This window comes from Budorcas taxicolor, chromosome 3 (assembly GCF_023091745.1).
Source record: "Budorcas taxicolor isolate Tak-1 chromosome 3, Takin1.1, whole genome shotgun sequence".
Lineage (NCBI taxonomy): Eukaryota > Metazoa > Chordata > Mammalia > Artiodactyla > Bovidae > Budorcas > Budorcas taxicolor.
In genome coordinates, this window is record NC_068912.1 from 41115560 (window position 1) to 41130977 (window position 15418).

A 15418-nucleotide genomic window follows, 5' to 3' on the forward strand; every position below is an offset into this window, starting at 1 on the left:
AAATTCTCGGGAAGAAGGAAATGGCAACCCACTCCAGTATTCTTGCCTGGAGAATCCCTTGGATGGAGGAGCCTGGTGGGCTGCTGTCCATGGGGTCACACAGAGTTGGGCACGACTGAAGTGACTTAGCATGCATGCACACATTAGAGAAGGCAGTGGCAACCCACTCCAGTATTCTTGCCTGGAGAATCCCAGGGATGGAGGAGCCTGGCGGGCTGCCGTCTATGGGGCCGCACAGAGTCAGACATGACTGAAGCAACTTAGCAGCCGCAGCAGCAGCATACATTCTAGAGTTTCTATACATTCTATGTATTCTATACATACATTCTATACAATCTATTTATCATTTAGATATACAATTTGCAAATCTTTTCTTCCTTTCTGTAAATTGTCTTTTTATCCTATTGATGATGTCTTTAGAGTCACCAAAGTTTTTAATTTTCATGAAGGCCAATTTGTCTAATTTGTCTTTTGCAACTTCTGTACTTGGTATCACATCCAATAAATTATTGCCCATTTCAATGATGTGAAGTTTTTGCCCTATGTTTCCTTCTAAAGGACTTCCCTGGAGGCTCAGATGGTAAAGAATCTGCCTGTAATGCAGGAGACCCGGGTTCAATCCCTGGGTTGAGAAGGTCCCCTGGAGAAAGGAATAGTTTTAGCTCTTACATTTAGGTCTTAAAACAATTTTGAGTTACTTTTTGTGTATAGTTTTTAGGGTCTAAATTCATTCCTTGGCATGTGGATAGACAGTTTTCTGACCATCATTTCTTGAAAAGGCTTTTCTTTCTTCACTGAATAGTTTTGACAAACTTGAAAAACAATTATACTGCAGGATACAGGATGCTTGGGGCTGGTGCACGGGGATGATCTAGAGAGATGATATGGGGTGGGAGGTGGGAGGGGGGTTCAGGATTGGGAACTCATGTACACCCATGGCAGGTTCATGTCAATGTATGGCAAAACCAATACAGTATTGTAAAGCAAAATAAAGTAAAAATAAAAATAAAAAAATAATATATATATATATCTTAAATTTGTAGAATAAGATGATCTGTATATGTGTCACCTTTATATACAGAGATTTTTTTCTTGATAACCCTTAATGTATTTTTTTTTTTTTATTTTTCTGAAAAATAACTTTTATTCTGAATCAGTGATAAGCTACATATTCATCTGCCACTATTTCAAGTCACAATTATATTGACATCTCTCCTTTGAAACACTGAACCGTTTTTTCTACTTTCCAAACATCATTTGAAAGCAAATAATTATTCTAAAGATAAAGCATTAGAAACAAATTCTCTCCACCCAAGGTGACTTTAATTTTCAGATCACAACATTTTAGAGATACATCATTTAATTTTTCCTATTTTTACTTCTTCTTGGCAGTTTTTTCAAACTGAAAATTTAAACTATGACAAGAAAAGCATTCAAAACATAATACAAATATATACAAGAATACAAAAGTTTAAAACAAAAATATTGCATTACAGTATCTCCAAATATGATGTGCTCTTGAAATGACCAAAAACCACAGGGTGCAGGCCCGCAACTCTCTCATATCCTACACAGATCTATGTTCATATCTCTTCATATATATGTATTTTTATTTTGCCTCTTGTGCCTAAAGTAACTGAGACTCAAAAAGATACCTAATATGACATGTAAAACAGGGTACCTGTGATTTTTTTACATCCTAATCTGAACACATCTTAATTGGTACAATATTACTCTTAATAATAGGCAAGCGATACATATGAAATGACATACTATAATACAATGTTTTCAGAATCATAAACAATTTCCACAATGACATGAAAAATCTGCAAATTAACTCACCTCATTATAAAGTGAAATTCTCATGTATCATAGTAAGAATGCTACTATTAGAAGCATTCTAAATTATTTCATTTTCTAGTGTAGAAAGGTTATGGTAGAAAAAATAAGGTGCATTTTTAATAAGCTACCAACAGCCTGACACATATACACTCAGTGCAAACTATCCAAGAAAATAATCCTTATTTTAATATGAGATGTTTCACTACACAGCTCGACTAAAGGTAAAATGAGAAATAGCTTTCCAGCATTAATATGGCATAATCACAGACAATTCAATGTGTGTGTATATATGTATATGCAGTCAGTGAAAATAAAGAATAACATTCCATCCTTTGATTTATTGTTTTTAAATTTTACCTTACCTTTTAGAATTGGGAACAATTCTAAAAATTTAGATATTTTCCTAGTTTCCATAGCTAACTAGAAGACTAGATATTTTGATGGTCAGCTACTAGAAATTAATGATCCACTGGTGATACCCTTGCTGTGTTTCCTTCTTTACTATGAAACCGTAACCCTCTATTGCTATTTTGTTTCATGCAGCACCAACCCAACTTCATTTTTCCCTAAGAAAAATAAATATATAAAGAAGACACTGTGAGGCATATATTCACAAGGTCTCAATTTCTTAAAACATAAGTATGGGTATATTTATTTCTCTCAAATGCATACAAGACAATAATTACACAGCAACAAATCTTTAGTTCAACAATGATTTGATTCATAAGCATTTGAATGAAATTTACATAATTTCACATCCATACCCTTGCATTTTAAATACTGTAAGTAAAAAAGCCCCCCAAATAACCAATTCTTATATTTCCTATTTAGTCCTCTATACATCCAAACTTTAAAAAGTTACAAACTGAACATTATACAGAACATATAAATCATGTTTAAAAACTTGAGGTTTTAAAATCACTGCTCCCCAATATGATTCATAAAAGTCCTCATGCTGACAAGTGCAGTCCTAGGTGGTAAAGTAAACTGGAGGAGGGGAAGAAAGAAGAGACAGACACAAGTTTGCTGTCTTAATATTTTACTAATCCTGTCAGTTAAAAATGGTGATGTCATGAGAACTAACAGTTTAGGTTTAATATGAGGAATGGACTCTGCCTCACAGTTTGAGACATGCATTTCAAGTATTTTCCTATTTGATCTGAGCTCCCTGCAGCAAACTGATGCTGAAAGAGAATAACTATTTTCTTCCATACATTCTCTCAATGTCCGCCTGGTAATGTGTTTTAAGCTCTTTGCGTTTCAGCTTGAAGGCATCTGTCACCAGACCAGTTTCAGGGGTCCACGGTTCAGGGCTCAAACGAATTTTTACTGGAATTTCAAACTTTTCCAGACTTGCTGAAATAGCAGCTTCAGAAAGCACTTTAAGTACCTCGTTTTCCATTTCACTACTGTTACACAGCTCCTCCCAAGTCCCATTAAGTCCTTTCTTTCGTGCTAATTCTGTTAGTTCCTTTTGATTTGGCACAACAAATCCAATGACGTAGGAATGATAACTGTTTGCATATGCACAAATGTTGTCTATTAGTGGGAGATTCTTCAAAGCAGCCTCCACCTTCCCAAGAGAAACATATTCTCCTGCCTGTAGTTTTACAAGGTCCTTCTTACGATCAATGATCTTCAAACAACCATCAGGGTCAAACTCTCCAATGTCTCCAGTACAGAGCCACCTCTGTCCATTTTCATCTTCAAAAAAATCAGCTTTTGTTTTTGCTTCGTTTTTGTAGTACCCCATTGTCACATTTTGGCCACCAATAAGAATCTCACCCCTGGGATGTGGTTTATCGGTATTGAAGTATCCACCTTCCTCCCAGTTCTTTAATTTGATTTCACAGCAAACTAATGGTGCTCCCACTCTGCCAGTATTGTAGTCCCACACTTCTGTAATTGTTCCAGCCCCACAAGATTCAGTGAGTCCATACCCCTGACCAACAGGACAGCAAAAACAGATGTTCATGAATCGCTGTGTGGTTGCAGAAAGTGGAGCACCTCCACACAACAGAAGTCGAATATTTCCACCTAGCAAGCCTCGAACTTTCCGGAAAATAAAGCTATCACACAGCGGAGTACTGTGCCCTTTTGAAATCTGTTCCATTTTGTAATTATAGGCCAGAATAAACAGATTGCGTTGAAAACTGCTCATTTCATTCACTTTATTCATGACATTTTTGTAGATTCGATCCATGATTTCCGGGACAGCTGCCATCAGTGTTGGTTTCAACATGGATGTATCTCCTTTGCTTCCTTTTTTTATTTTTGAAGACTGATCTGCTAAAGTCTGCGGTGAAGAGTAGCCGATGCGGCATCCATGGGAGAGACAGACAAGCTCAGCACTTAATTCTAAGACGTGGGCCAGAGGCAAATATCCAATGTAAACATCTTTCTCCCCAAGTTCCGGAATCCTCTCTGCCATCCCAGTGATCCCAGCAATGATGTTGCTATGAGAGATCATGACCCCCTTGGGGATTCCTGTGGATCCGCTTGTGTACATGATCACTGCAATATCTGAGGGCGCTGGTTTGCTGAGGGGTTTGTTTTCCACACTGGCCTTGGCTCCCAGAGCCTGCACGGCGGCCATGGTATGCACGATGACGCCCTTAGGGAACTCAGACCAGGTCGGCGGCTTTCCATCTACAGTGATGATGTGCCGCAGGCGAGGGACCAGAGAAACGATGTCCTTCAACTTTGTCTGCAAGAGTTCTTTACTAGTAATGATGTTGGTCACCTCTGTTTCATTTAATCCATGAACAATTGCTGGACCGCCTAGAGTAGCATACAGCGTAACAAGCTGAAAATTATACATGAAGCAGGCCTGTGCAGCGACCATCCACTCAGCCCTGGTTTCACAGAAGATGGCGATGTTGGTCTTCGGCTTCTGACCCAGCATCTGTAAGCCATTCCCAAAATTAAAGGCTCTCACAAAGACATCTTCGTAGGAAAGCCAATTATAGCTTCCAAGAATAACCTTTTTAAAAACTTTTCCATTCGGTTGCACTTCATCTTCCTCATTTAGGATTTCACGTGTTCCCAAGAGTCTTTTGTCCTTGAATTTGTTTTTTGCATGCATGAAAACTTTATCGAGTGTATCACATCCAGGGTATAATACGGAGGCCAAACCATCCAAACTGTTAACAGATCTGTATGCAGAGTCAGGTGTTGAATTTACAGGCTTTGCTTTAGTTCGGTTTGATTTTTCTTGTCTTGACTCAGACAAAAAATAATATGGAATGTATGTTAAAATAGTATAAAGTGATATTATGAACTGTATGAAATACAAAAGAATGGGGTTGATGGTGTGCTTCAGCTTCATGGAAGACGGTTTTGAAGACCCGTGGTTATTCATAGTGTTCAAAAAGGAGAATTAACAGCTTTCTGTAAGACTCGCGACGCCGGGGCCCCGGTTCCTCGGGCCCACGCAGGCCTGGGTTGCGCCCCCAGAGCACTAGCGCCCTAGGCCGCCTCCTGGGGACCCTGACGCTGCCGCCGCGGTCGCACTGCGAGGAGACGGCCGTCTGCTACTCGGTCCGCCGCCACCGCCTCGTCCCAGCCCCGGCCGCGGCGACAGGCGCCGACTCGCACACCGGCGCCGGCAGACCAGCGTCTGTTGAGCCGAACCGCCCGGGACCCCCTTAATGTATTTTTAAACTTTTAAGAACTAAAAATATAGTTGAATAATAATTTTAGTCTCTGGGTATAGCAATTTTATGAGCTAATGTAAACTATTTTTATATTCAAGTTCATTTCTATTCTTTTTCACATATTTTTATATATTTGCACATAGGTGGTATAAGAATCAATTTCACTAGACACATACACAAAACATAAAACTATTCAAATAATGCATTTATTCATTCTTTAAGTATTGATATACTCAAGTATCTCTTACTGATGACAAAGCATTGTAAGAGGTCCTGAGGTTGCAATGGTAAAGACACCAGGCTTTGTTTCTTCAAGCCACTTTACCTAAAAATAGGTGAAGAGTCTATGAGGTCACAGGAGTTTTTATTAAGAGACAGAGGAAGAATGTGGAAAACACCCTTAGCATAAGGAAAGAATATCAGGGAATTATTAAAAGAAAATGGCCTGAGGTGGACACAGTATATTGGATTATACACATGCATACATTGTGTGTTTGTGTATATATATATACACACATGCATATAGTAATGCAATATAATTATATATGCACTAATGTATCATATATAATGCTATATATATGTATACATATTTAAAATATTTAAAAATTTATATAATATATAAAATATATAATATATTTAAAATACATAATAAAATAATTCTGTCTATTGAAAATATTTCTTATATTTATATGAGAACAGGCAAGGCATATATAAACTATCCCACCATAATAAACATACCCTAAGTTGCTTAAAATAATTTACGAAATTTGTTTTTAAAACTCTCCAAAATTGCTTACCTATAAATCAGTCTCCTCCTTATAATATGCTTCAAATTTCAATTATTTACACTACAGACTATTATTCTCCTTATAAGAGTAAAAAGAGCTCTGCCCTAAAAAAATAGATCTAACATTCCCATTAAAGATAAGTCTTCTTTTGGAAGCACATCAGAAAAACAGATTCCAAACAAGACTGTCCATGTCAGGCAAAACACCTGCACTACACTCTTAATAGATACCTCTTGCTAAAGCTATAATCTTACAAACTTTAAAGGCAGTGGCATAAAAAGCAGAGGTTTGTGATCTAGGTCCATTAGATAAACTGTTGGAACGGGAACTTTAGTCTCTCAGCGTTTGATGTAGACCAAAATACAGCTGTTGGTTTCTTCCAGCAAATTAAAGCTGCCTTCTTCTTCTTCTTTTTTTTTTTTAAATTTTCATCCACCAGATAATCCATTTTTGGACTTTCTTAGGCAGCGTAGAGAAAACCGCATGTTGTGATTACAACTTCCCCCTATAATGCTCCTCAAACATACAGTGCTATTCTATTTGAATGTCTTTCATAAGACAGACCTAAGTAAATCTTGTTGGTGTGTTGTGCTGTGTGATGACCTCACTGAGGATACTCTGGAGGTCACCTGATGGTGATCGTAGATATACCAAGGTACTCTACCACTTGGCCTTTCAGATTGAGTATAAAGAAAATTTGAGAGAAATTTCAGCCTGAAGTCAACAAAAGCTATGCATTTTCTTAGCAGGGAGAATTAGCCTGGATGGCATTATCATAATGACACTATTTAGCTTTGTTTCAGTTTCACTTAACCAACTCTCATAAGAAAATTCGCCTTATTATGCTATTTAACAAATATATCCTAAGGAAATAAAGAAAATATATGTTTACTTTTTGCATTTATATAACAAAATGATTTAAACTTGAAATGCAGCAGAATAAACTTTTTAATAAGATTTGCAGACATTAATAAGTGAATGCTTTCAAAATCTGAATTAAGCTTATTCTTCAAAAATCACTAAGTTTAAGTAGATGCTTAAATGGAGCCATATACAAAAGTTCAGCTTATAATGATGTATGAGAAAAATGAAGTAGATAGAAAGCGTACCCTGTTTAGCAATTATTCTTCATTACAAGGGTCATGTTCAAATTCAAACCTCCATCTGTCTCTTGTTCCCCAGTCAGTTTTCTCTTTCCTTCCTCCTTCTGTCCCTCATGCTTTGTTTTCTACTTTTCTCCATCTCTCCCCTTTTCTGTTCTTTTGGGAACATTATTGAAAAGGCTCTAGGTGCCCAGCGGGGTACTTCACTAGAAAATGTAAATAAACTTTCTGCCATCCAGAGATTTAGAGCTTCTATCAATGCACTGTGACACTTGAAGCACATTCAGCTGTCCTTAAAAATCAAATAAAACACTATTTTTTTAAGACATGAATGATATTCTTTACTGTGCAATAATGTTTAATAAGACTTGACAAGTACTCTTCTTAATTATCATATGTATGCCTCTAATGACAGGATACTAAAAAAATGGAGGGGAATCATTATATTAGGAAATTAAAGATATAGCTATAGTTTGATTATAAAAATATTTTTTTTTCCGTAAATAGCACATTTTAATCCTCATTGTAGAAACCAGTATCTAAAAACTTTGAACAGAGTTCTGACTTTCCCTTCTTTTTGTTGTTGTTGTTGTTGTTTTTGATCATAGGCAATGGCATCTATCTATCACAGCAAAATTCAAAATTCTAGGTAACATAAAACTATGAAACTCCCTAACTTCCCAGAAATGAATCAAATTGATTTATAAATTTGTTCGTAAAATGCCTCCCCAATCTTTCTCATCAGCCCCTGAGACTATCAATAGCACTCACCTAGGATTATTATTGATACTTTTTATTTGTCAGAATTCCTCTGTTCTCTTCTTTAGTCAGTCCACTTTCCATACAGCCAGAGTTTAATTTTTAAAGCAAAGATTACAGTATGTAGCCACCTAGCTAGCTTAAGAAAATCCAACAACTTTAGGATGGATGCATCTAGTCTAAATCTGATAGTTTCAGTTCAGCCGTTCAGTCGTGTTCAGCTGTTTGCGATCCCATGGACAGCAGCACGCCTGGCTTCCCTGTCCATCACCAACTCCCGGGGCTCACTCAAACTCATGTCCATTGAGTCGGTGAAGTCATCCAACCATCTCATCTTCTGTCGTTCCCTTCTCCCTTCTGCCTTCAACCTTTCCTAGCATCAGGGTCTTTTCCAATGAGTCAGTTCTTCTCATCTGGTGGCCAAAGTATTGGAGTTTCAGCTTTAGCATCAGTCCTTCCAATGAATATTCAGGACGATTTCCTTCAGGATTCACTGGTTGGATCGCCTTGCAGTCCAAGGGACTCTCAGGAGTCTTCTCCAACACCACATTTCAAAAGCATCAGTTCTTTGGCACTCAGCTTTCTTTCTAGTCCAGCTCTTACATCCATACATGACTACTGGATAAATCAGAGCTTTGACTAGATGGACCTTTGCTGGCAAAGTAATGTCTCTGCTTTTTAATATGCTGTCTATTTTGTCATAGCTTTTCTTCAAAGGGCTTCCCTGGTGGCTCAGGGGGTAAAGCGTCTGCCCTCAATGCAGGAAACCTGGGTTCAATCCTTGGGTCAGAAAGATCCCCTGGAGAAGGAAATGGCAACCCACTCCGGTACTCTTGCCTGGAAAATCCCATGGTTGGAGAAACCTGATAGGATGGAGAAACCTGACAGGCTTCATGGGGTCGCAAAGAGTCTGACACAATTGAGCAACTTCATTTTCACTTTCATTTTCTTCCAAGGAGCAAGCATCTTTTAATTTCATGGCTGCAGTCACGATCTGCAGTGATTTTGGAGCCCCCAAAATAAAGTCTCTCACTATTTACATTGTCTCCCCATCTATTTGCCATTAAGTGATGGGACTGGACGTCATGATCTTAGTTTTCTGAATGTTGAGCTTTAAGCCAACTTTTTCACTCTCCTCTTTCACTTTCATCAAGGGGCTCTTTAGGTTTTCTTTGCTTTCTGCCATAAGGGTGGTGTCATCTGCATATCTGAGGTTATTGATATTTCTCCTTGCAATCCTGATTCCAGCTTGTACTTTATCCATCCCAGCATTTCGCATTAATGCACTCTTTATAGAAGTTAAATAGTGAAGTGAAAGTCACTCAGTCATGTCCAATTATTTGCAACCCTATAGACTATACAGTCCATGGAATTCTCTAGGCCAGAATATTGGAGTGGGTAGCCTTTCCCTTCTCCAGGGGATCTTCCCAACCCAGGGATCGAACCCAGGGATCCTACATTGCAGGCGGATACTTTGCCAGCTGAGCCACAGGGAAGCCAAATAAGCAGGTGAAAATATACAGCCTTGACATACTCCTTTCCTTATTTGGAAACAGTCTGTAAGGTGGTCTGGTATTCCCTATCTCTTTAAGAACTTTCCACAATTTGTTGTGATCCACACAAAGACTTTGACGTAGTCAATAAAGCAGAAGTATATGGTTTTCTGGAACTCTCTAAATCTGATGGTTTAGACCAGTTATATTCTCATCCCAGCTAAATTTACCACCTGGCTGCTTATATTCATTATTTTAAACATAGGCAAAAAGCAGTGCTCTGGTATTACAAGTATCTGTTTCTATGCACGTGTTTGACAAAAATTTAACTGTTCTGACTTTTATTCTCTACACAAAATTTTCAAGGTCTTGTATTTAACTCAAAATCCACCAATTAAAAAATTAAATAAAATCCCAGGGGGAATATGAATGTGTATTTTGTTGAAAGCTGTGTTATTCAAAATTAATAAACTATTCTTTAACTAAATAACCAATTAAATCAAATTCAGCCTCAAATGGGCACTGAAATCTTATAGTGCAAATGGAATCACTAGGTAATAAAAAAGATAATAATTTTCCATCTAGTTACAAATGTATTTTGAAAAAACATGTTGTTTAGAAAGCTATCTTACTCTATAGTAAAAATCCTAAAAGCTTGAATTTTTTATTGTATTAAAAAAATCCCATCTTATTTAATTCAACAATTAGCATTTTATTCTTATTTTAGTAGTTTAGGTCTTCAAGTTACCTTGTCTCTGATTTGTTTTCCTTTAAGTGAAGTCAAGGAATAAAAATAGCAGAGACCCTGGGAGGGTTGTGGGGACACTGAGAGAAGATGGCTGGGAGGAAGGAGGTAAAAGTGGAGCATGAAAGGGACATCAAGAAATAGATACACAATAATATGCTTCTCCCACAGGGCTCCTCTTTGCTGCTTTTGAGACTAATTGCCCTGGGTCTGGAAGCTAAAGAGAGAGCCATACTGGAGAACAGAGACCATAAGAATGCTTTTCACAGAGATAGCCAATATCTTTGTATTAGTATTTAACAAAATACTTTATAGTATGAGGATTTTATGGTATCTTTATTTTTTATAAAACTAGGAGAAAAGAGCTAAAATGTTCTCATGGTGTTTGGTGGAAATATGTATCTAATTTAACCTTTGGACATCCACGATCATTATGAATTTATTCAGATAAGTTAGCAAACAGTACTGTCGATAAATCCAAACTTAAAATGTAGAAAATTTCCAAAGATTATGTAGTAAGAACCTATATTTGTTTCACAGAATCTGATATTATTGCTAGAAGGAAGTTCAGACATAAGTCAAGTGTCACTTCCTTATTTTACACAAAAGATATCAGGAAACTGAGATCTAGAACCAATATACACATACTGAAAGTCACATAGTCAATTAGTTGTGGAACCAGTCCTTGAATCTTGATCTCATTTGTTATATGCTTGTATTGTCCCACATTGGTCTATTTTTATAAGATAAGTGATGAATTATTCTTCTTTGTGTGTTTGTGTGTGTGTGTCTGTGTGTGTGCAATCATGCACACATGCTCAGTCGTGTCCTACTCTTTGCAACCCCTTGGACTATAGCCCACCAGGCTCCTCTGTCCACCGGATTTCCCAGGCAAGAATACTGGAGTAAGTTGCTGTTTCCTACTCCAGGAGATCTTCCCAACCCAGGGATTGAACCCCAGTCTCTTGTATTTCCTGTATTGGCAGGCAGATTCTTTACCATTAGGGCCACCAAACTTGCAAAACATGTCCCCTTATTTCCTTTCCTCTTTCCTCCTAAGATCTGTCTAGGATTTGGTTCATTAACCAACAGGCTTCCTTTCCAGTCTTTCAAATTAAATGTTTGTAGTATCCTTCTCTAGTGCCTTATAAATTTCCAATCAAGTTTATGTTCCAGAACATGAAGCCTGATAACTTAAATCACATGTACAGATTTAAAAAGCAATTTAGGTGGTATTAATATTTTTAGCCTAGATAGCATATTGAAAAGCAGAGACATTACCTTGCCAACAAAGGTCCGTTTAGTCAAGACTATAGTTTTTCCAGTGGTCATGTATGGATGTGAGAGTTGGACTGCGAAGAAAGCTGAGCACCAAAGAATTGGTGCTTTTGAACTGTAGTGTTGGAGAAGACTCTTGAGAGTCCCTTGGACTGCAAGGAGATCCAACCAGTCCATCTTAAAGGAGATCAGTCCTGGGTATTGATTGGAAGGACTGATGTTGAAGCTGAAACTCCAATACTTTGGCCACCTGATGCGAAGAGTTGACTCACTGGAAAAGACCCTGATGCTGGGAGGGATTGGGGGTGGGAGGAGAAGGGGACAACAGAAGATGAGATGGCTGGATGGCATCACCAACTCGATGGACATGAGTTTGGGTAGATTACAGGAGTTCGTGATGGACAGGGAGGCCTGGTGTGCTGCAATTCATGGGGTTGCAAAAAATTGGACACGACTGAGTGACTGAACTGAACTGAACTGAATATTTTTAGACAAGTTGCAAATATTTCCCTTCAAGAGGAAATAGCTCCATATTTTCAAACTTATTGGTTCTCTAAACAGTTGTTTTTGTCATTTTTTCTTTTCAGTTTGAAAAATACAACCCCTGGCGTTTTGTCTCCAATAAGACAGTGAAGAGATATAGGCTGACAAAGATTGTTCATGAATTCTCAGTTAATCTCTCTCCAAAGGATGGTTGCATATTTAGTTAGGCTTTCATAAGTTACAAAACCACTGATAAGATTTACTTTCAAATCACATCATCTCTATTTGTACAGATTAATACACTAATGGTCCAGCTGTAAATACTGTGCTCCAACCATACTTGAAACTCTTCCACAAAAAAACCAAAAAATTAACCTTGACAGATCAAATTTAAGCTTACTTTAAACTGTTGTTAGAATTAATGATACTTCATTTCAGAAGACCAAAAAATTATATATCTATCAACTTAAATATTAATTGAAGTAAACAATTCACATTCAGGGTTCCCTTGTAGCTCAATTGGCAAAGAATCTTCCTGCAATGCAGGAGACTTGGGTTCAATTCCTGGGTCAGGAAGATCCCCTGGAGAAGGAAATGGCAACCCACTACAGTATTCTTGCCTGGAGAATTCCATGGACAAAGGAGCCTTGCCAGCTACAGTTGCGGGGTTGCAAGAGTGTTGGTAATGACTTAGAGCCTAAATCACCACCATTGACATTCTCAGCTCTAATATGACAAATATATATAATTAGATTGTTACTAGATATGCAATTCAGATATCGAAATACAGAGATAATTTAACTAATCTTTATAAAAGTACGGTTAAGAAGTATTTGCATTTATTTTTCTTTTAATTTTAGAGAAGGAGAAAATACAATTCAGTATGCTGTACATTATTAAAAATGCTGATGTTTACATGAAAATATTGCTTGCAGAGAAAACACTCTTATTCAAACTAAAGCAAACATGAGCAATTAAATGCAGAACATTAAATATTAGCATTTAGTTCAAGAGAAGAGGCTGTAAATCTTCAAAGATCATACACCAAATAACCATTAAGAATACTTATATTGTTTAAACGGCAGATTAACTTTCAGTTTCTTAGGAAAAATATTCTCAAGTTTCATCCAAATATAATATTTTGTAACTTAGAAGTTGAGTAAAAAATAATGTGTGAACTATAGATAAAATAATATTTTGATGGTGAACATTTATTAAATGTTTATAGAACTGCAATTTATAGTATTAAATTAGTATTAATAATGCCCTTTAATCTGTTTAATGTCTTGTCCATATCTCATCCCAGAGAGTGAATGAATATTTATCCCTAATGTAAGTAATGCCGATGTATTTGAATTACCTTTTCTAGGGAATTTTATGCTTTAGGAATTTATGACAAGGTGTATTAGAAATAGGTTTTTAAGAATAAATCAATCAGTTTTATATTTTAAGCCATTTCCTCTATTATACCAATACTACTGTTAGAAATTGATTTTTAAAAATGTTTTAACTCTCATGTACCTTGGTCATATATAAAAATGTGCCTGGAATAGCCCTAGCAGAGACCTTCTTTTTCCCTAGCAAACTATCTAGTAAGCTTTGACTCCAGCTCTATCACTTATTATCATTAGAATTAGTAATAGCAGAAGTAGTAAAATAAGCCAAAAAGTTTTGTTTTTGTTGTTGGTTCTGAGATCAGAAGAATGTAATAAGGTAGGATTTAGGCAAATGTTGGGTCAGAGAGGTCTACATAGGAAGACCTGTATCACATTATGGATCCAGGATGGCCTCTATCACCTCCCTCTTCATAGTCCCACACCTGGAGCCAACAGTCATTTGTTGCCCCCTGGATCATGGCTGAAATCCTTTGGCTAGACTACAGGTGGAACAGGCATGATTAGTTCATTGAAAGCCACAGCCCAACCCGGCTCAGAGACTATACCCAAGGACAGTTGTCCAGGACAAGTCTGCCTGCTGTGGTCAGGCCAGGTCACACTCACAAGTGAGCTTTTTGCCTGAACAGCATCCTAGATTTCAAATTGGTGTTTTCAGCTTTAACCATGGTTTTACCTATTGGTGTGTGTGAAAATTGTGCAGAAAATATAGCTCTTAATTTTAGATGTGGTTGAATGACAATTAATAGATGGCTTTGGTCTTTTCTCCATCCTTTCCAAATTCAAGGTAAGTTCCACCATCCCTTTCAAGGATAGCGTATAGGTCCTTGATGAAGTCTGCTAGGACTCAGGTAGCAGGGAGAGCTAAGTCCTCCAGGACTCTAGTATAATAGAGAAGTATTAAATGTTTTGCTCTTGATATGTTAATCAATTATACATTTACATGTTTTAACACATGAGATTCATGCTAAGCCATAAATCAGCAGCATTGTGGGAAATAATAGTCTACATGCATGTGAAATGTATAGGGGAAAACCGAAGATAAGCAGTCCTGCCATGTAGCATATACAGAACTCCTTGAATATTTATTCTACATGAGGTGTCATGAAAAGATCTCATTATACTTCCTGGATTGTAGCAGTAGCTCAATAAATATAAATGTATTCTTCCATTTTAAGTCTTCACAGTTTAGATTACAGGTTAAGAATTTCATAATAGTGTCATTTAACAAATATTTATCATAATTAACTTTGTGTCAGGCATAAGAATTCATATATATGGCCCTAGTCCTTAAGGAACTACAATCTAACTGAAGATTCTAAACTTCAAAAATAATTATAATGCATTGTGTTAACATGGAAATAGACCAATGTGATATGTGAGAACTGATAAGGGGCATATCACCTAATTTTATGTCTCAAGGAAGACATTTCAGATTAAATAACAAGGAGTCTAAAGAAATATGTGACATTCAGCTACTAAATATAGGAAGGAAATTAAAGGAAATGTCATATGGTATAAATATCTTGCTATATTACAAGCCATATGATATTACTAGGAAAAATATCAAGCAAGGGAGATCCAACCAGTCCAGCCTAAAGGAGATCAGTCCTGGGTGGGTGTTCATTGGAAAAACTGATGTTGAAGCTGAAACTCCAATACTTTGGGCCACCTGATGCACAGAGTTGACTCATTGGAAAAGACTCTGATGCTAGGAAAAATTGAAGGCGGGAGGAGAAGGGGGATGACAGAGGATGAGATGATTGGATGGCATCACCAACTCAATGGACATGATTTTGGGTAACCTCAGGATCTGGTGATGGACAGGGAGGCCTGGCATGCTGCAGTCCATTGACCCATGAGTCAGACACTACTGA

At 37.2% G+C, this 15418-nt stretch overlaps 1 protein-coding gene across 1 annotated transcript; it reads right to left on the minus strand.

The window, feature by feature from the left end:
• Positions 1–2957: 2957 nt before the first annotated feature.
• Positions 2958–5435, minus strand: LOC128044947 (fatty acid CoA ligase Acsl3). The gene has a single exon (XM_052637370.1). It carries the CDS (start codon positions 5201–5203, stop codon positions 3041–3043), a length of 2163 nt encoding a protein of 720 aa, XP_052493330.1. The 5' UTR covers positions 5204–5435; the 3' UTR covers positions 2958–3040.
• Between the last annotated feature and the right edge of the window lie 9983 nt (positions 5436–15418).

Coding starts and splice junctions, on each gene's coding strand:
- LOC128044947 (XM_052637370.1), bottom strand. CDS start 5,203: ATGAATAACCACGGGTCTTCAAAACCGTCTTCCATGAAGCTGAAGCAC.